The sequence below is a fragment of the Ceratosolen solmsi genome, unplaced genomic scaffold (genome assembly GCF_000503995.2).
Source record: "Ceratosolen solmsi marchali unplaced genomic scaffold, CerSol_1.0 scaffold14, whole genome shotgun sequence".
Taxonomy (NCBI): Eukaryota; Metazoa; Arthropoda; class Insecta; order Hymenoptera; family Agaonidae; genus Ceratosolen; species Ceratosolen solmsi.
The window spans coordinates 10172738-10194785 of NW_011948420.1; the positions used below are offsets into that span (position 1 = coordinate 10172738).

Genomic DNA, 22048 nt, shown 5'->3' on the forward strand with positions numbered 1-22048 from the left:
CCACTAAATATATTGCAAATACACAGACTCAAATAACTTTTCTGTGTAAAAGGGTTATTATACAGGATTGTATAGATCGAGTAACAATTCCATTGATTGTTCGTGAATGAATATGTATAAAATCTTTTTTTTTTTTTTTTTTTTTTTTTTTTTTTTTATTTTTTTTTGTGAATATTGTTCAAACAAAACAGTCTTTTATTTCATTATTATAGATATAATAGTAATCTCGAAATTATCTTCCACATTACGGACATTTTGCGGGCTAATGAATATGTGTAATTAACTGACTGATACTTGTATTGCTTTTATGAATTACGCTAAATAATTTTTACTATATGTAAATTTATTTGCATAGCACGTCCAACCATCTTAGAAAATACAGATTATCTTTTAGGTCGTTACATTGAAAGAGCTTTTCAATGACAGATGCATCGTTCATTTCAAGAAATGGCCGCGCATAAATTCAAATCTTGTGAAGTCTAGAAGAAAAGGAAAAGAAAGTTAAGATTAATAATTTTTTTTTTGTTTTTTTTTGTTTTTTTTTTGTTTTCTTTTTGTTTTTTTTTTTGTTTAAATAAATTCAATATTCATTTATCCTTATAGCATGCAATAAATAAGAATTAATAAGATAAATATTTTCAATCGAAATGTTTTTTCTAACAGGTATAATGGTCTGTTGAAAATAAATAAAATTTGACTGTTTGATAAGAATATATTTACCACTTATAATCACCACAACATATTTGCAGATGGATATTTCAATGGTATACTTGAAGTGACATGCTGAGCTAAATATTCCCATCCCAAAATTTTTGCAATGTCTATAACTTTTTCATCAATTTCTTTTACTGGCTTGTCTTCGTAATATCTTGCCAATAATTTTAAATATCTGCCATAGTGTTTATTGATATGAGCATGCCACAAAGAGAGAATTATTACCTATAAATTTTTATAATAAATTTTATATACAATGCAAATGAGCCTTAATTATTAAAAAATTTACCATGTCATTGTAATTATACGATTTGTAAATAAACTAAAATTATATTAAAAATTAAACATGTATAAATAATATGGTAAAATCAGATTAAAAAGTATCTCTTAAAATTAATTTACCAATGTACTATGTTAAAATATTAATTATATATAAATATATTTATTTATTTAAATGTCATTTCCATGTTTAATTTCATATCGAATTTTTAATTATAAGCTTTTTAAAAAAACTCCTAACTATCATTGTATATTTTCATTTAAAACTAACATGTATTATTTTATGAATCAATAAATGTAAATTTCCTCGTAAATAATGATAAAAGAATCGAGAAGACTAACTTTGCTATCTGTCGGCTCGGCAAATTTCTGGGCATCCATCCACAGACTGGAGACATTATCGCAAAGGGCTTTAATATTTTCCTCGCTGTCATTTTTTCTTTTCCCGTGCACGTGGAGTCGAGCTAACGCACAACCCTTCTTTACAAGTGCTTCAAGAAGACAATTTTTCTCCTTGTCCATTGTTGCCTTTATCTTCGCTGCATCCGGTCTCTGATCGTTCTTCAAACCGTAATAGGCTAATAGTTTTTCTTGATCAACGGACTTAATAATTTCGTCAGCAATGGTAATTATCTGATTGGAGAAGTTGACCGTGGCATCGGATAAATCGTCATGAGGTACGTGCCTAGGAGCGTCTGATGAATCCAAGGAAGTAAGCATAGCAGTCTGTACTGGTAAGTGGTCCGGAAAGTTGGACCTCAGATCGTTATAGAGTTCTTGAGTATGCTCACCGGGTTCTGAGTTTGAACACAAAATTATATTTTTAACACAGACAGTTTATCGTAATTGACGAAATATAAAAACAATAAAAATCCAATCAAATAATTAGGGTTTTATTTTGTAAAATTTTGTATAATTATATAAACAAAACTTAATCTTTTAAAAACAAGAAAAAAAAATCAAAAAAAAAAAAATCAAGGGTACATTCAATGTTTAGCATATTATAAGTGTTACTATATACTTATTAAATATTGATTGAGATGATTGAACTTAATTTGCTAAAAATGTGCTAGTTCTTATGAAAACCAATTTATTTGATACTTTTTAAACACGGTTTCAAAGTAAATTAATTGGCATTTAGTACACGTAACACTATAAATGTAATTTATGTTTTAGCAAAAATAAATAAATGTAAAAAAATACTTTAATATCCACTAAACATTTTACACATTTTATACAAATTAATGCATTTACAAAATATTCGAAAATATAACTTTCTATGTATGAAAAGTAAATTTTTATTTCTTCTAGTCTCTAAATTAAAAATATTAAAATTTCATTATTGGAATTTAAACAAAATCTAATCATAAAAGATGTTTTTTCAAATTTATTTGAGCTGTAAATTTCTATATGTAGAAATTTAATCGTAAAAATGTAACTCGATATATTATTATAACATTACGGGGACGTTAAACATTGATAATCAATCTAGTTTTTAGTGACAAAAGTTAAATGATATATTTTCCAAACTTAAAATCTCAGAAAATTCTCTAATTCTAGTATTAGAAGTGATTCAAATTAAAAATATTATCATAAAAAGACAAACTTTTTAGTGTTTAAAAATTAAAATTTTTATTATTACACACTTAATTAAAATTAAAAATATTTTTTTTTTCCTATTTAATCAGGGGGTACACAAACGAATAATATAATAACATAACTATTATATATTTGGGAATGGGTAGAACAAAGAGAGAAATAAAAGGGGGCAATTTTGAAAGAAAACTTACTGACAGATGGAGCTTAAGATGTTTTTCCAAAAAATAAAATAAAATTTATAAAATTTCAGAATCAGAAATTAACAAAAAATTATCATTTTTCTTAATTCATAGCAGAATTGCATGTAATAATAATAATATTATAAGGATGATACTCACCCAATTTAGCAAGCCAACTGCATTTAAGATCACGCATAGCTTTCTTGTATTCATGCCATTTTGTAGTTATTTCTTTATCAATTTTATTATTTTGATTGGCAGATTTTTTAGCTGGTTCGGATAGTACAAATTTAAATGTGTATATATCAACTTTTTTGCCAATTTCGTCTTTACAAAATGTTATTGTCCCCTGTAGATATGAGCCCAATGTAGCACCCTTAGAAATTCTTTGGAAATAATAATAAATTATAAATTACATGTGTAGGCGTCTGTATATATAAATTATGTAAATGTAAAAAAAAACAATCGACCAATCAATATAATCATAACATTTCTAAGCAACATTTATATAAAATAAGGAGATTTTACGTGAAATGTAAATTAAAAATTGTATACTAATGCATACAAAATGTAAAAATTATATATATATATATTTTTTTAATAGTAATAGTTGGTTATAAAAATACTTGAGCGATTGCGAATATTAAGTATTTTTTTTATCTATTATTTTTATTATTATATATATATATATATATATATATATATATATATATACACATATATATAATATTAAGTATTATAAATCATGAAACTGCTGCAGAAGCAATGTAAGAGAAAATTATTTTATACTCGTATACATTTCTTATGGTTACTGCAAAGCAGGCAGTTGCAACAAAATTAAAATGAAATTAATGATGCCAACTCACATGTTGTCAGTGCTGTGATGCAAAGAGAAAGTAAAAATTCTATATCAGTATCCTCTTAAATTAAGACGAAACTTAACTTTTATAAATAGAAATTCAAATAATATCAATATATAATCTCACTATCATAATACATAGATTAAAAATTCTTTTAATATAATAAAAGAACGATTAAGAATCATAAATGAAGAATAGAAAAGAACGTATTTTGATTGATATTTTGAATGTACAATATGCACATTTTTTTAGAAATAAATTACAAATATTTGCTGTATTTAAGTAGCAATACTTACTTGCTTTCATTCGCCAGTGGTGCAATGTAAAGTGGTAAAATATGACCTGGAGGAATTAAAGCTGCGACCATTTTTTTACCACCTATGATTGCTTGCGACTGACTGGCATAAACATCCAGACTAATCTGTGAGCTAAGTTTTTGAGTGAGTAGTATAGGCATCTCTGTTAATCTGTCGAGTAACTCTCTTTTTTCATGGCGCACTTGCATCTTTAACGTGTAATCACCTTTGTCAATTTTTGAAATTATATACTGTAAGAAATATGACATTTACGTTACGTGCTAAAATCATCCTTAAATTCTTATAATTCTATAATTATCATAAATTACAATAACAATAATATGATTAGATTATGTATTGTAATACATTAATTTATATTGTATATATTGTACCGAATATTATTTAAAACTATAATCAGTATTATTTACTTTGTTAGGATATGCATCTCCACAATAAATAACTTGTTTATTGACATTATAAATTATCCACCTTTGACACTCATATTCATTTTCATAAAGCAAATCGCTTAGCAATGCTGCATTAGGCATTATTTCAGTCGCTTTTGCAATGTGGAATGTGTAAGTTAATTCCAATTCAAATATTTGTCGGGCAGGTGGAATGACATCCCGTGCCCTCAGGGGTGCAATTTTCGAATCAATTGGTCTAAACGACGAGAGAATACATAGTTAAAATAGCTATTTACCAATTTAATATCGATGTAAAACTAAAATAATGATAAAGAAGGTAACTATTACATTATTATTTAAATATATAGAAACGAAAATACCTTAGAACTTGAACCGAGTGCTTCAATGAGATATTTGGTACAACCTCTTCATTTCTTAACGAACTTCGAAGTTCTAAGCGATGGATACCATCTCCGGATTGCATTGTAAGAGCGCCATTTATTAAATGAATTCCATGAAATTCTATAGTATAATCAATAAGAATATCGCCCAAGTTGGCCCAATATTTAGCGATGGCTACTTCTAAAATTAATCCTCCTTGCACAGCGAAACCTTGAATTGTTTCCGATTGCGAAGTAATATTTAGCATTTTATTAACTTCGAGGGTTTTAGTTGATAAACGAGGTTTTAATTGCATTGTATGCATTACAAATCGTCCAGTCTTATCTTTTTCTGAGCTCTTCAGTTTCAAAACTTAAAAATAGAAATAATTATACATTTACTGTACTAAACATAAATAAATAAATAAATAAACAAATAAATAAATAAATATATATATATATATATATATATATATATATAATAAAGAATTTTATATGTTCAGTGTATTTTTAATTTATATCTATTAATTTTTTTTTTTTTAAAGTAATTTTAGTCGTTTATAAAAAATACAGAATAATTAATAACATTTTAATTAATAAATCATACTGTTTAAAACATTTTCACGTTATTAATTACAAATATTTTAGATTTTTTTTTTTTATAAAACTGGCAAAACAATAATTTTATATATTAATGACATTCTAATTAAAATGTATGATTAATCAAAATATAAAATCAAAATAATTCAAAATAAAATATTGTGTAATAAGTATTGTGGTAATAAATATTAAATGCAATTATTATGAAATATTCTTAGATGAAAATCTAGTTAATTTTTTATTACAAATTTCAAGAATCTTTTACTTATACTAAATGTAATATAATCGATTGGTTGACTATATATTTTTTAAAATAACTATTCTTTATAATGAAAATATTTCTTGATTATATTTTCTATCATTTTATATAATAGACATTACTTTTTGCATAACAGATTTTAGGATTTTAAGATTTCTAGGAAATTATTATTTATATGCAACTTCTAAACAAGTGGAATAAATATCAATAATTTATGTAAATTAATCTTACCTGCCCATGTAGCATCATCGGGCACAAGTATAAAGTGCCTATAAGTAGTATTTGGCTTGAACAAAACGTTTGTATAAGTGAGATCAGGAAGCGTTATATTTTTAGGAATTGTTAATGGTTGTACTATAGTAATTGGTATACGAAATACAGGTCCTTTATCTACATTGGTTACATCATAAGCTTGAATACTGCGAACCAATAGCAAACAACGTAATCACGGGAATGTTTATTATAATTCTTATCGAGTGTGAAATTAAAATCGTAATAATACCTGGTAAAATGAACACCATCCGACAATGAAGTACCATCCACTCTAATAGCGAAAGCTCGTGGCATATGCATTAAATCAAGATGAGTTGGAAAATGAACACCAGGTGCATCACACACCATAGCTAGTCTTAAATTAAAGTTGATTTTACGTGCTGGATCTATTACATAATAATAAATGTCATGTATTTGTCAGAACAAATCAAATAAGACAAAAATATTATACTTAATGATATATTACAACATTATACCTGAAATTATAATAAAACGCAATACGACGCTTAAATGAGAAAGATAAATTAAATTTTTCTAGAAATATCGACACCAATGACAAAGATTAATGAAAAAACTCGTTTGGCGAAGCTTAAATGGAAGAAATTTGAAAAATTACCTATATTATCAGTATCCATAAAAATTGGCTCTACTGTAATAGCATAATCCTTTGGACGATCAATTACACCACCTCTCAAGTGAATACCTTTGGCATTGTTTGCGCCGCAATTGATTGCAAACCTGACATCTCTCTCTGGGCAATTAGCAGTGGAGACGAGATTTTCGAAAGCTCGCTCTACTTGTAAAAGTCCTGAGCCCTGTGCGAATACGTCGAGCGTGTCAACAAAGTGCGCACTATTTTCAAGAGCACGTTTTATACTGTAAGGTGAGAATTTTAAACTCTTCGCAAGAAGACCGGAGATGAGAACGGCTGTAAAGACAATAATAAAATCATTTTTGTATAAAATCTTTCATTAAAATAGGCATTCGATACTGTCGTCGACACGATTCCATCCACCAATCATGATAATTTAGATATTTTTTTACCCTAATAAATTTTTAAATAAGTCAATCATAGATTTTAATAGATACTGCTATCGTAATAAAAAAAAAAAAAGAATTAATATTTCATTTTAGCTCTCAAGAAATAGTTTTTAAATTACGGCTACACATTTTATGGGAAAATAATTATATTATAATCGTTTAAAAACTTTACCAACTGCACCAGCCACATGCGGACTTGCCATACTCGTTCCATTAAGTAACTGGCACTTTCTTAATGTGAAATTTGGCACACTGGTAATTGCGCCTCCAGGTGCACATACAGTAACACCGCAGCCGCCATCAATGGTTGGTCCACGGGAAGACCACGTGAAAGGCATACCAGGCATTTTTTCTCTTAACGAATACTCGGCCATCATCATGTCGGGCGAAACGTATGCACCAACACCAATAATACTGTTGGAACTAATATCTGGAGGGGTATCTGAAAATCAATACGTCAAATATGAAAATTTATCAATTACATTAGTTGTATAAATAATGTAAATTTTATAATTTAAATTTTAACATACTCAAATGGCTTTAATTTAAAAATACGTTCATTTAATAAAAGTCTAAGCAATTAATATCTTCTGTACAATAATGATTAACTATCGTTAATACTTCCAAGTAAATATTTTAATTGTTCGATAAGTTTTCCAAAAAAAAATTCTTAAAAAATGAGGGTCTGGATTACACAGGACCATTCCACGACTGTCCAACATTAAATCTTGTTAAAACAAACTTTTTTGTTAATTTACATACTTGTATTTTATAGGGAAGAGTCTTTCCACATAATGTAATAACGGTAAACTTTGAGTAAATATATATCATGAATTTTTACTTTTTACGATAGTTGAACATTTATGAATTGTAAATTAAAAAAATGTTTGAAATTTTTGTGCAAATTCCTGAAACAATAAAATACAAAATTCTTTGTACAATTTTTTAATTTAAAAGAAATTGTTAGCAGTCTATTAATAAGTATAAATAAGTAAAAAAAAAAAAAAAAAAAACAATTACTTAAAACATAATTATAAATATTTCAAAAAATTTCTAGTTATTCTTATTTAAACTGTCTGAATTAACAATCCTTAATCTTCTATATTTCTCTATATATAATAATAATGTACGTATCATTACATCTTAGAGTAAAAAAATGAATAAAATAGAAATTTAATTAATGCTGTTTTTTTTTTGTTGCGTAAATTCATGGTTTATAAAATAATTTGTTAGAGTATGGTTGGATAAATCATTAGAACGTGGCCTTAAATAAACATTTTAATCAAATTTATAATCTAAGTAACATTGTTTGTTAAAATTAATTCTGTAATTAGAAAAACACGACAATATCATTAATAAATAAATATTTATAAATTAATATATAAGTGTAATGGAGTTATTTTAAAATTCATGTTTTTATTAAAATAAAGGGAAAAAATGAAACTTTGTAATATAAATCATACGTGTAAATCAATTTAATGAGTTTTAAAACGTCGTAATGCTCAAACACACATACAGAAATTTTAAAAACATATTGATTTCTAGAATTTGGATGAATTTTTATTATTATGAACGTTGATTGTAACTTACTTATTGTACATAATGCTGGCCCCATGTTCCCTGCTGATGTTACTAATGTCACTCCATATTTATCAATGACTTCATTCATGAGTTCACCTATTCTGCCTGCATTAGTCCAATGAGCACGTTCTCCATAACTCATATTAATAACATGTACTTTATATTTATAAGACATTACACGAATCATTGCTCTTACAATTGCACTACCAGTTTCCATTGTATCTAGTCGTGCATCACCAATACTTAATGATAGGATTTGCGCACCGGGGGCAACGCCATTTAGTTCTTTGTTATCAGGGAAATTCCCAACAGCGATTGAAGCTACATGAGTACCATGTTGCGCTGAAAATCGCCAAAAACCAGATTAAAATTTTAACAACATTTATATTTAAAACACAATAATAAAGCTTTATTATTATTTAGTTTTATATAAAAATTCAATTACTTTCTACTATACAATGTTTGCTTAGCACAATATTATGTGTGTGTATTTTTTAAATACACTGTATAAATGATTATTAATATTTTCAACAAACACTAATAAATTATTCGAATGTATTACTAAGTAGAATAAAACTTGACTTACAACAAAGACTGACAATTTCTAACGTGTTTCCATCGTCATGCACATTAATAGAAATATTCAATTGATCTTCTTGTGTTAATGGTGCATAATCATTTGTGTGGGTATATTCGCCTAGAAATACACCAGATTCTAAATCTCCTTGTTCCGATGTATCAATGCAAGCTCTATAATTATTAAGTGCCATTAATGTTCAACATTTGGAATAATTTCGTAAATATAATATTTTTTATATAATATGATATTTCTATTTCAAGCGATTCTGAATTATAAAGTATGTTATATTATAATTTAAGCGTTGTATTATTATTTTCAAGTTTAATGCATTTTTTAATGATTTGATTGAAAACTATACTAAAAAATTATATTTATAATATTCATGTTTAGTGATTTAAAAAAAAAAAGTTAAACTTTTTATGGAATTATTAAAATTTATTGTCTAATTAAAGAAAAACTTTTTTTACCTCCATATTTCACCATCATGAAAAACAACACAATCATACGTTGGGCCAAGGTCTTCGTACTTTTTTTCTAAATTTGTTAAATAATCTATACGAGTTTCAAGTTCTTCTTTCTCTAATTTTTCTTGTATAGTCGATAGCTGTGGATGTTTCGATTCAAATTCCTAAAGGCAAACAAATACCTATTTATCGATTGATGTATTGCAGAATTCTAATTGGCACATTATTCAAAGAGGTCAGTGTCTTTGCTCAATAAAAATTGGCAAATATAAATATAGTGACAGACTTAGCTAAATGCAAGCTCTTGTGAAATACGTCCTAATTTTTTATTATTTCAAGATCATTATTGAGCAGCAATTGTTCATAAAATAAATAATACTATGTTTTTAATAGAAGATATTTTATAAAATCAATTTGATCTTTTGTAACTTAAACTATAATTTATCAACAATATTTATATAAATTAAATTCAGTTTTAAGCAATTATTAAGAATTCATAAAATGTTTCTATTAAATAATAAAATTTACTGATACATTTCTAATATTTTTAATTTAAAATTTTTAATTTTAAATTTACATTTTAAATAAAGACGAAAAGAGCTAAGTTTGCAAATGTAAGTAAACATTGGAATTAAATATAAAAAGAATTTGTAAAATAAATTTTGCTCTGAAATATTTTTTTAAATTAAACTTTTGGACTCACTTGTAATAATCTTGTGGCTTCTACTAAAGCAATTTTGTGATTATCATCCCAAAATCTTTTTTTTCTAGATTGTTCAATTCTTTCAAGTAATTTAGTCGGATACAAAGAATATGCGCTTTTCTCTCCAAGATGAAACTCCCCAGTTGGATTGTTCCAAGATATAGGAATCTAAAAAAATGAACAAAATTTATTAAAACTTTTAGCCATGTTACATTGTTGTCTAAATTGTTATGAAATATTATTTTTTGCATATATATATATATATATATATGTATATAAATGTCAAATAATGTAATTAATATAAATTTTATTATAAATTTTTGCGATAAAATATTTTACTTAAAGTATGATGAAAGCATGTTATATTCATAATAAAAAACAAAAAATTTTTTTTAGTAACAATATTATTTATTCTTTAATTAAAATTAGTATTGCTGTTATTAGAATATTTAATTTCTATTCCAAATATATTTTATCTTATATTTTGAAAATTTGACATGGAATTAATTAAGTACTAAGCTATATATATATATATATATATACATGAGATTTTAGAATTTATTTTATAAAATTTTTTTTCATTTGTGCATATATAACAAAAAAAAAATATATATATATATATATATATATATATATATATATATATATGTATATATATAATTATCTAGTAGCTGTATTAAATACATAAACATAATAATAGAAGTGAAAAATGATTATTTAATTTGTTTTAATAAATGGTAAGAAAAGAATAAAGAATAGAGAGCCTATTATTAGGAGACTCACCTTTAAGCGACGTCCGGTGGTTCCTGTCAAATAACCATCTATTGTCTTCACAACTTTACTGGTATCAACATCACCACGTCCGCTACAATCAAATCTCTCAAGTATCTTGGGCTTACCATCGGATGTAAACTAAGAATTTGTCAACAAATAAGCAACAAATATACACAAATTTATATTATCTCTGAGCTATTAAAGTCCTCAAAATAATTATTTTGACGGAATAATAGGTAATGTAATTTTAATGTTAATAAGTTGTTTGAAATAAAGTTCGCAAAACAAAGAAATAAGCTTTAATAGCTTTAATCGAAAGAATAACGCGAAATAAGGACAATATATGATAATTGAAGGTAATGCGACCTTTAGAAAGTGAAAAATGCACTCACTTGTAAACCTGGCGCTCCAGGATCGACTCCGGAATCGAAGATAGCCAAAATTGTACCTCTACCGTCGTACTCCGGATATTTGGTAAGGAACTGAGTGACACCCGTCTCTTTCTTAGGTAACAGACCCCAAATTGGGAAGTTCAAGTCTAAGTTCTCTGCCATCCCAAAGATGCCAATGGCGCTTGCTGGTGCACTTAAAACTTATACTTTTATCTTGTCCTCCTCCTCTTTCCTTCTGCTTTTCAAAATCTCGAATAATCGTTGGCCTCGAGCGACTCTGACACTTTGATGCTGTGCAACGCCGCTCTCACAGCTGCTCCAAGCAACTTTGAATTAATTCCTTTTTCGTTCCTACTACTTGCCCTCCTTTGTTCTGTGGCAGTGTCGACGAAATGAGTGTAAAGGTTAGAATCGTCTCCCTCGGAGGTAAGTCAAATGTTTTGCAGTGCCAACAACACTGCCAACGTAGCTTTATATCTCGCTCGCTCAATTGGGCTGGGTGTGACACTCACACATTCACGATTACGTGAAGGAACTCGGGTAGCTACAATGTTCGCTGAATACACAGGCGAATAGTAATGTGGTTGTGGCGCTATGCGGTGACAAATCATGAAAGCAAGGAGTTGCTAATGCATGCGAAATATAATTGGCATTAACGTACGAGTATAATAATTTGAAAATAAGGTATCCGATTAAAAATTCAGTAGCTTTAAGAGCAAGCAATATCTATCTACCTTTATCATCCGATATTAGTTTATTAATCTTAAATACAAGAAAGAAAGAATAATAATTTCATTTAAGATTAGATTTATTTGATAGCCAATAGTAATTTATGATAATTTAATCATTTATCCTTTGAAATTCTTGAGCTTTGCATTACCTTAATTAATTAATTAATTAATTAACGTTTTCTTCTTACAGGTATTTTCATCGCATACCACTGTCCTGCTACTTTCTATCAAACGAAAATCTATCTACAAAAGTTTAATTTAATTCTCTTCATTTTATATAAAGACAGTTATTATTCAAAGAAATTTTCGCGAACATGTATGTATTCTTTTATTATTAATTCATAAATTTAAGAAGATAAACATTTTTTTACCCGTCGCTAATATTTTAATGAAATCGCTTCTAAAACTAATTATTAGAATGAAATAATAGGTTTTCTTGAAAATTTTTCATGATTTTCGATGAGAATTGATTGTTTTCTTTTTTTTTTTTTTTCTTTTTTTTTTTTTTTTTTTTTTTTTTTTTTTTTTTTTATTTCGCAATGCTCACCTAAATAAATTTGAGGAGGAATCGGAGTACAAAATCTGATAAGTCTCGGAGGAAAGTCGCTTTTGAAATATCAAATGAATATCAAATTTAGAGAGTCGATAAGCAAAAAAAGAAAGAAAAAAGTACAATACAATAACTCAACTAAATGCATTAAATTGAAAAAAGAAAAAAAAAAAAATTGTATTTCAAATTCATACGAATTATGTTGATTTACTTTGATGCTACAAATGATTATTATAATCATACGAGTCATTGATAATTGATATTGTTTGAATAATTGGAATACTAATCCTAATAAAATAAAAGAAAAAATTACGTGTCTCTAAGTAATGGCATTGTAAAATTTTTATTTAGATATTATTTTATTTAAATTTAGTGAATAACAATAGGTATTTAATATATAAAATTCAACTTGAATCATGTTTCACTTAATATTTAAAAATTAAAAAACAGTTCTTATTTGCCTATCCATTTATTATATTTTTGTTTCTTTTCGCAAATATAGTTATCATCATAACATAAATTTCCCTTCGTAAAATAAATATTTTAAATTAATATATTATTAACTTCGATTATAACTTATAGCTATTTCTGTGCATGCATTTACAAATACTTAAAACATAATATATTAATTTTATTGCTCAATTAGTACATAAATATTTGATATACTTAAAGTAATGATAAAATAAAGCGTACGCCAAGAATAATTTCAAAAAAAAATTTTAAATAAATTTTTACATTTGCAAATTTTAACCAAACGCTATATATATATATATATACATATATATATATATTGATAAAAAAATATTAATGTTATTGCTTTATCCACCTATATATATATTATATATTATATTATATATATATATATATATATATATATATATTTTATCAATGCATTAAAAATTCTTTTACATTTTTAGTAATATAATTTCTCATCAAGTTTTTTTTATCAACATTTTATTTCATATATTCTTAAAAATTCATACTTTTTTTTGATATATAAAATTTCCCATTAATGTATATTATTGTAATATATTCTAATCGCAAAAATTTAACTACATATTTTTGCATAAACTATTTGTAAATTCAATAAACAATATTATACATTTTTCTTGTAATAATTACCGTTATAAAATAGCCTAAATCAGTTTAGCTAATGTATAATATATATATTATTATTATTTTTTTACAGCTAATCGAATTTTGTTATTAGCTTGATTATGATATTGATTAAATAATTTTCAATTATAATAAAGAAATATTGCATTTTAAATAATGTTTTTAATTCATGTATTAATTTCGATTATCATATTTATTTTTTATTTCGTGTTGACTATCATGGATGGATAATGAAAAAAATTCATTGTTCTACCCACTAAATTTAAACCTGATAATGGATACAATTTATGATTAGTTAACAATACATATACAATTAGTCAATAAAATTAAAAATTCTCCTTTATTAAAAGGGATTTATAAAAAATAGTCATAAAAATTTTTTTTCGAACATATAAGCCAGATCATACCTTTGAATATTACATGATGTATTCAATATTAATGAAGCCGTTTTATTAATTTAGTTATATAATTTTTTTTTATCGTTCGTTGGTAATTGTAAAATTTAGTATATAACAATGAGATTACATTACATTAGTTTTATTATTTTACAAATATATACAAGAATGATTTAAAGACAATTTAAAGAGATTTAGAGTTACGGCTTCTAATACTAAAAACTCATCTAGAGGAAATAAAAATTGAATTGAATTGTAACACGTATATTTTATAATAAAGTATTGATATTATTATTACAACATTATTTAAAATTTTTCTTAAATATTCGGTAAAAATTCTGTAATTACGAAATTCATTCTACCAGTTAAATAAATAGCTTAGAAGCTTGTGTTTTCTATTTTGTTTTTTTTTTCGTTTTTTTTTTTTTTTTTTAACAAACATTATAATTGTGTCAATATTATTTAAGAATAAAGCTATTTAATTGCAAAATTCTTTGAAAAATGTAATTGTGTTTAACAAACATATTTAAATATAAATAATTATTTTACTAAATATTACTTAAATTTTATTTGAACTAATAACAATAATTAAGCATTTAATGTTTTGGAAATTAATTTGTAAGAAATATTATATTATTTAATTTTTATGTAGGAGCCCTATCTATTTATAAATAGTTACCTAAAATACATGACCAGTACAAGTATTGTTTTACAAAAAAGAGTTTCCAATAATAATCAATAGAGCTCAGGCTCGAGTCACTGCCACATTTAATTTTTTCTTAGCACAATAAATCCAAGTACATATTTCACATCTTATATGCCCTAATTTACAACTCCTAATGAATATAATTTCTATAAATGAGCAACTTCCTATTATTATTCTATAAGAACAAAGAATATATAATGAAACAGGATTCCTAGAAATGTTAGAATTGAAAGGAACACGGTATAATTCAATGTTTTATATAAACTGAATTCAAATTATGTTTAATTACAATACTTAAAGTTATGTAATTAATGATAGATAAGAATTTATAATAGATAAATAAACAGCAAATAAATATATTAAAAACAAAGTTCGTTTAATTATAACTTAAAAGATTATTGATTAAATCATAAAGTATCAATATTGATTATAAAATTATTTGCTTATGTGATATTTAAAGTAATGTAAGAGTAATTGAAATAAAATTGCAAATATTATTAAATTCAGTGTTAAAGTAAACAAAAAAATTTTTAAGAAAACATTTTATAATTTTTAATAAAGATTTTATATTTTTACTAACTCATTTGAATATCATAAATTCTATAATTCTATAATTATATGCAAAAAGGCTTAAAATTAAATTACAACTTACACTGCGAAGTATTTACCATTATGTAAATCCCATTTCTAAGATATAATAACTTGATCACCAATTAATAATAAAAGTTGCTTTTCTATTAAACCTGGTACATGCAAAGTTAAATACTCTCCACTAGGATACATAATTGCACTGGTTGTATTGAAATTTCTCTTATGAATTATTTGTCTTATTTCTTTTAAATATAACAAAGACAAAAAAAAATGCTTTTTATAATTTTTAAAATTTAACTAAATTTCAAAGGATGGTACACTTCTTAATAAATAAATTTCAGATTTTAAAATATTTAGTTCTTCGACTATTATTTGAATTACATTACTCCAAGGAATTAGAGATATTTTTTAAGTTACTAGATTTTGCTAATTAATATTATAAAAATTTGTTTAATTTGTTTTTATAGATTAATTCTTTTGACTTTAATAGAAAATATGTATTTAATTATGAAATGACTCAATTTAAAAATAATCAGTTTTTCGAATCTTGTAACAGATCTGGCTTTACATCTAAATTTATAAATAATTTCATCTCATAGTTTAAGGTAATGACACAAGTATAAATTATGATTTTCATATTAATGTAAATAATAATTTTATAATATATAAATTTATATATTTTATTATATATATATATATTTCAAATATATCAATTTCTGATACTTTAATTTTGTTCATATATAATTTATAACTTATAATAGTATTACAATAGTTTTTTCAATTGATAATTATAATTCATAAATAATGACTTCCAAATAACGAAGAGATATCTTTATTAATAGAAATATTGTTACTCATTTTAAACTCTAATAAAAAAAGATACTTCTGTTGATTGAAACTTATTATTTTGTCACGAATACAAATTTAGAAATTATTAAAAAATTAACTTTTAAAAACACTAGTATGAAAATAAATGATTAGGTTAGTGATTTTTATATAATAGCTGTAATGACATTTTTTTTAATAAATATTAATTTTTAGATCAAAACATAATAAACGAATATTCTTATCCGAATTGTTCAAAATCCTTCGGTGTTTTAATATTATTTGATTAATTAATATAAATACCATTTTTAACGTAATGTGTACACATAAACAAATAAAGGAACAGCGGATTAACATCTGCTTTCAAAAAAACAAAACAAAAAAAAAACAAAAACAAAAACAAAACAAAAAATTAAAAAAATAACAAAAAAAAAACAAACAAAAAAACAAAAAAAACGTATGAACGGAATGTAGTAAATTCCTTTCCTATATATGTGCAATGAAAGTCCAAGTTCGTTGTTTATCTTTTGCAAATGCGCATTATTTGAATATGGAATTTCACAGTATTTTTCAATATCACTGAAGTATCGTTATTAATTATATATGTCTTTTCAGGACAAAATTACTTTTTGTCAAATATGATTCGTAAATAAATTATCACTAGAATTCTAAATCTTTATTAAAATGGTTGATTATTTTATTTTATTTTTAAATGTTGTAACGATTATAACAAATATTTAAAGTTATTGAAATTTATACTATAAGGTACCTATAAATACCAAAACCAAAATATATAATATTTTTAATTTATTTTTAACATCGATATGTATTAATATAATATATTAACTAAAATAAAACTAAAAGCTTAAGTTGTTTAAAAACAAATACTATACCATCATAGCAGTGCATCAATATTTCTACATAAAATGTAGAATAAGATATTAAAGCCGAAAACTGAAAAAATTTAAGCGCTCTGTGTCATTAAAATTAGCTATACATAAAACTATAAAAATAAATAAATAATCGTGCTCTTACTATTGTTTATAATAGATGGAAATCACACAAATAGTAAAAAAATTTGCTGTATTTTTACCATATTTGAAATTAAATATTGTATTATGAATATATTTTTCCAAATTAAAATAATACAAATAAGCAGTGCGAAACAAACTCTTTTTAAAACCCAAGTATTATGCCATAGCCCTGTTAGAATTTAAAAATATGTTAAGATTCTTAAAATAATGTCCTTATCAATAAATTATGGTTTATTAGAATACGTTTAACATATATTTATGTCTTTAGTAAATTTAGAACATAACACTATGAGTACTATATATTTCAATTGAAAAATAATGTATTTATTTGTTTAATGGACAAAAATAATTTAACGTAATTCTAATTTCATCCCCTATGCATTCATTTTATATAAATAATAATTTTACATAATTAATGAATAATTAATATTGTTAAAATGACAAAGGAATATTAAATTTAAAATATTGATAAATATTGGTTTTTATATTACAATATTTATTCACTTCATTCGTTATGTATGAAATTTTTAAAAGTATTTATATTTAAATTATCATATTTACAATATTATAAAATTTATAAAACTAATATATATTTTTATTCTTGCATTTATATTTATGCATTTAAGTTAATAATATTAATTCAATCAATTTAAGTTAATAATACTGTTAAAAAAATGCAATTAACGCTTTTCATTTTTTTTTTCTCCAACCAAAGTAAAAAATTTCTAAAGATACGTAAGGGAAGCTGACGTTTTTCTATATGAATTGAAGTTCGCATTGTTCTTTAATTGTTAAGTTTATAAATAGAAGTTATTTAAGGTTAATTTTTTTTAAAACCGGTGAAGAATTTAATTTGCATAACATGTCGATCATCGTAGGTTATATCATTGAGAACAAAATATATTTCAAAATACAGAGCGTACAACAAATAATAATTTTTACCATTTTTATTTAAAAATTAATAATTTTGTTCGTGGATCATGATATTATCGATAAAGTATACATGATATAGAGATATGCTTATTCAAAGAAAAATGAAACAAATAATTCTTATAATAATTGGGATAGTTTTACGTAAACAAATTTTTTTATTATTGTGCTTATAAATAAACATCTATTAATATTGTATAAATTTTCAGTTTTAGGAATTTATAAAAGTATTGCAAAAACAGATAACAGTAAATTTCAAAATAGTCGAAATAGACTGTCAAGTGATCAAATAGCCAATATTTTGAAGAACATTAATGAGATAAATTTTAATGAAACATCGGGAACTAAAGATTTGCAAGAAGCAAGGAACAAAATACGAGAGTTGGAAGAGAAGCTTAAATATATAGAAGTTAAGCTTGAAAATCGTGTACCCAAGAATTATCCCTTAGTGACATTTCTTAATTATAAAAATCGAAAACGTGTATTAGTAACAGGTGGTGCTGGTTTTGTAGGGTCACATTTGGTCGATCGCTTAATGCTAGCAGGACACGAAGTAATTGTTGTTGATAATTTTTTCACTGGTAGAAAAAGAAATATTGATCATTGGATTGGACATGAGAATTTTGAGTTAGTACATCACGATGTTGTTAGGCCTTTGTATATAGAAGTAGATGAAATTTATCACCTCGCTAGCCCTGCTAGTCCACCGCACTATATGTTAAATCCTGTAAAGACGATAAAAACTAATACTTTAGGAACAATTAATATGTTAGGTATGTGCTGTTTTTTTTAGCTTATGTTCCATTAATATTGTAATTTAAATCATAATTGCAGGTCTTGCTAAAAGAGTTGGAGCAAAAGTATTAATAGCTAGTACTTCTGAAGTTTATGGTGATCCAGATGAACATCCTCAATCGGAAACTTATTGGGGCCACGTTAATCCAATAGGTATTTATTTATAAACTTTGACATTATTATTGCTTAATATGTTTACATTGATTTTGTTATAGTTCATTAAATTATCAAAGCAATTTAGATGATTAAGACAATAATTTTATTATTAATATTAAATTAATAATACATAAATTTGTATATAAATTGTCCAATTGGTCTATTTATGTAAATTCTATTAATATTTTAAATATTTTTTAATTTATATATTTTTAATAGACAATTATTTCATTCTTTTTTATATTTCTTATATAAAATAGCGAATCATAGTTTATTAATAATTTTAGATAAAATTAATTGAAATAGATAAACATATTTGTTTATTTTCATAAAAAAGGTAAAAGTTTATCATATGAAATATAATTAAATACACTCACAAATTAAAATTTTTTATATTAACAATAAATTAAATTATCCCAAAAAAATTAATTCAATATCAATTCCAAGTATAAATAATTTTACAAGTAACAAAATAAAATTAGATTATTAATTTTTAAACGTTAATAAAAATCAGAAACTATATCAGAAACTATCGATGAATTCAATTATCAATAATTTATGATGTTAAATATAATTTTTAATTAGTAGTAAGATAGACAATTGTTTTAAAGGTCCAAGAGCTTGTTATGATGAAGGAAAACGAGTTGCAGAAACATTGAGTTATGCGTACGAGCATCAAGAAAATATTGCTGTTAGAGTAGCCCGTATTTTTAATACCTACGGTCCTAGAATGCACATGAATGATGGTCGCGTAGTGTCCAATTTCATTTTACAAGCATTGCAAAATAATTCAATTACAATCTATGGCGATGGCAAACAGACAAGATCATTTCAATATGTGTCAGATTTAGTGGACGGATTGGTTGCATTAATGGCCTCAAATTATAGTCAACCAATTAATATTGGAAATCCCGTTGAACACACAATAGAAGGTGTTAAAAAAAATATAAAACTTTTTTCATTTAAATTATATAATTTATGAATTTATTCTATCAATATGATTCTAATAAATCCTGAAAATTAATCATAAAAACATTCATAATTAAATAACTTTTAAAAAGATGGAGCAAAATATAATTTTGATTATAAAGTGGTGTCTACTTGAGAAATTAAATTGACTGATATTATTAATAATTTTTACATGTTATATTTACAATAGGCATTTCAAAAATTTACAATTAATATATAACCTTTTTAAGTTTATTTAATCTTTAAAATACAATTTATTTTACAGAATTTGCATTATTAATAAAAAATTTAGTGGGAGGAACAAGCAAAATAGTAGCATTAGCTGCCGTTGAGGATGATCCACAACGACGAAAACCAGATATTTCTAGAGCTAAGAAATATTTAAATTGGGAAGCTAAGGTTTCATTAGTCGAAGGATTAAAAAAGACCATTACATATTTTACTAAAGAGTTACAGCGATCCAAGTATTCATTTACAGATCATCATTTAAAAAGGCCATATAAAAATGATCATGATATAATTGAACAGTTATAGTAAATGCATTTTGGGCTAAATTATTACGTGCCAAATAATTCCTGTCCATAACAACTTGATCAGTTTTTTATTAATATAATATTGCTGAATAATTTAAATTACATAAATTTTTTTTCAAAATTTACTAACAGAGCAATATTATTTGTAAATTAATTTAAGTCTTAATTTTACAATCTCATTAGGATAGAACAATGTCTATGTTTATCGAAGTCATAATATGGAAATTGAACCAACTGATGTAAGTAAGTAACATTGTAATTATATAGCAACAACATTATTAAACCTAATCAAAAATATGTATGAATTTAAATTAATTCGATGTTTTATTAACATTATTGAAAATTTCTTTGATCACTACTGAAAATTATCATTAATTATATTGCATAATATTATTACGTAAAGAAGCTTGTTAAATATAATCGAAGTAAATAATTACATGTAATTATTATAAAATTAAGAAAGATTTAAAAATACGTTAATTAATTATATATTAAGCAATTATTTATTTAAACCAATTGTAAATATTGTAAAATTACCAAACAAATACTTTTATTGTTTGGACAATGTACTATAGTAAATTAATCTATCTGTAAAATATGCTGTAAAAAATGATGAAATTATTAAATTTTAAGAGTTATGAAAATTGTAAATGTTCTATGTAACGTTTAAAAATACTAAATGTAATTGCATAAATAAATTGAATATAATTTAAAATTGAAGAGATACTTAATAACATTCAGGTATATAAATATTAAACAATTAATTATATATTCCTTAATGTTTATGATAAAATCATTTATTCTTTGTAAGTTTAAAAAAAAATAATTGTATTTCATATTTACTATAAACTTGCAGACAATTTGTAAATTTATGAAAATTAAATATATGTCAGAAATATTCTAGTAAATGTACGATCATAAGTCAATCATTTTTAGAAGCATTTGTTATTCATTTACTCTCTTTTCATCAACGAAAGTATATAATATAAAGAATATTTTGTGCAAATGATAACAAGATAATAGCAAGAAGATTTTATCTTTATGACTCAAAGCTACTATCGTCTCGTAACGTTCCAATTTTCAAGAGAAAATTAATTTTTGTGCTAATGTTTTATAAACGAACAAAAAAACGAGAAAGCAATTATATGTAACGAAGTTGTACAAAATATAAATTTATGAATGAAAGTTTTAGCGAAGATAAAATAAAAAAAAGGACCAATATGTCATATTAATCATATGAGTGTGACAAAAAGCTCATTGATATCGATATTGATTATCAAATTAGTAGCTTACATGATTGATTCTTACTGTACAAAAAGGAAATATTACACAACCT

At 24.3% G+C, this 22048-nt stretch overlaps 2 protein-coding genes across 2 annotated transcripts; one reads left to right on the top strand and one right to left on the bottom strand.

Annotated features, from left to right (window-relative positions):
- Nucleotides 1-154: 154 nt before the first annotated feature.
- LOC105361100 (tripeptidyl-peptidase 2) lies at nucleotides 155-11926 on the bottom strand. The gene is made up of 18 exons (XM_011498203.1): nucleotides 11382-11926; nucleotides 10999-11127; nucleotides 10216-10383; nucleotides 9516-9676; nucleotides 9055-9218; nucleotides 8478-8810; nucleotides 7060-7329; nucleotides 6463-6774; nucleotides 6076-6232; nucleotides 5805-5992; nucleotides 4715-5087; nucleotides 4356-4590; nucleotides 3928-4178; nucleotides 3638-3649; nucleotides 2931-3157; nucleotides 1336-1790; nucleotides 721-939; nucleotides 155-479 (listed from the first exon to the last, which is right to left on the bottom strand). Exons 1-17 carry the CDS (start codon nucleotides 11541-11543, stop codon nucleotides 730-732), a joined length of 3807 nt encoding a protein of 1268 aa, XP_011496505.1. The 5' UTR covers nucleotides 11544-11926; the 3' UTR covers nucleotides 155-479; nucleotides 721-729.
- Nucleotides 11927-18467: 6541 nt separating this feature from the next.
- On the top strand, nucleotides 18468-20827 carry Uxs (UDP-xylose synthase; the record flags this gene model as incomplete). The annotated part of the gene is made up of 4 exons (XM_011498204.1): nucleotides 18468-19032; nucleotides 19094-19207; nucleotides 19822-20142; nucleotides 20445-20827. Coding segments are annotated over 4 exons (1269 nt in total), but the record flags the coding sequence as incomplete, so codon positions are not given.
- Between the last annotated feature and the right edge of the window lie 1221 nt (nucleotides 20828-22048).

What these genes read in the sequence shown, in the direction of transcription:
- LOC105361100 (XM_011498203.1), bottom strand. Translation starts at nt 11,543, where the DNA reads ATGGCAGAGAACTTAGACTTGAACTTCCCAATTTGGGGTCTGTTACCT. An exon ending in GCCAGCATTATGTACAATAA is followed by an intron (nt 7,330 to 8,477) that starts GTAAGTTACAAT and finishes ATTGATTTTCAG; the next exon opens with ATACCCCTCCAGATATTAGT. An exon ending in GAGATGCATATCCTAACAAA is followed by an intron (nt 4,179 to 4,355) that starts GTAAATAATACT and finishes TATTTCTTACAG; the next exon opens with TATATAATTTCAAAAATTGA.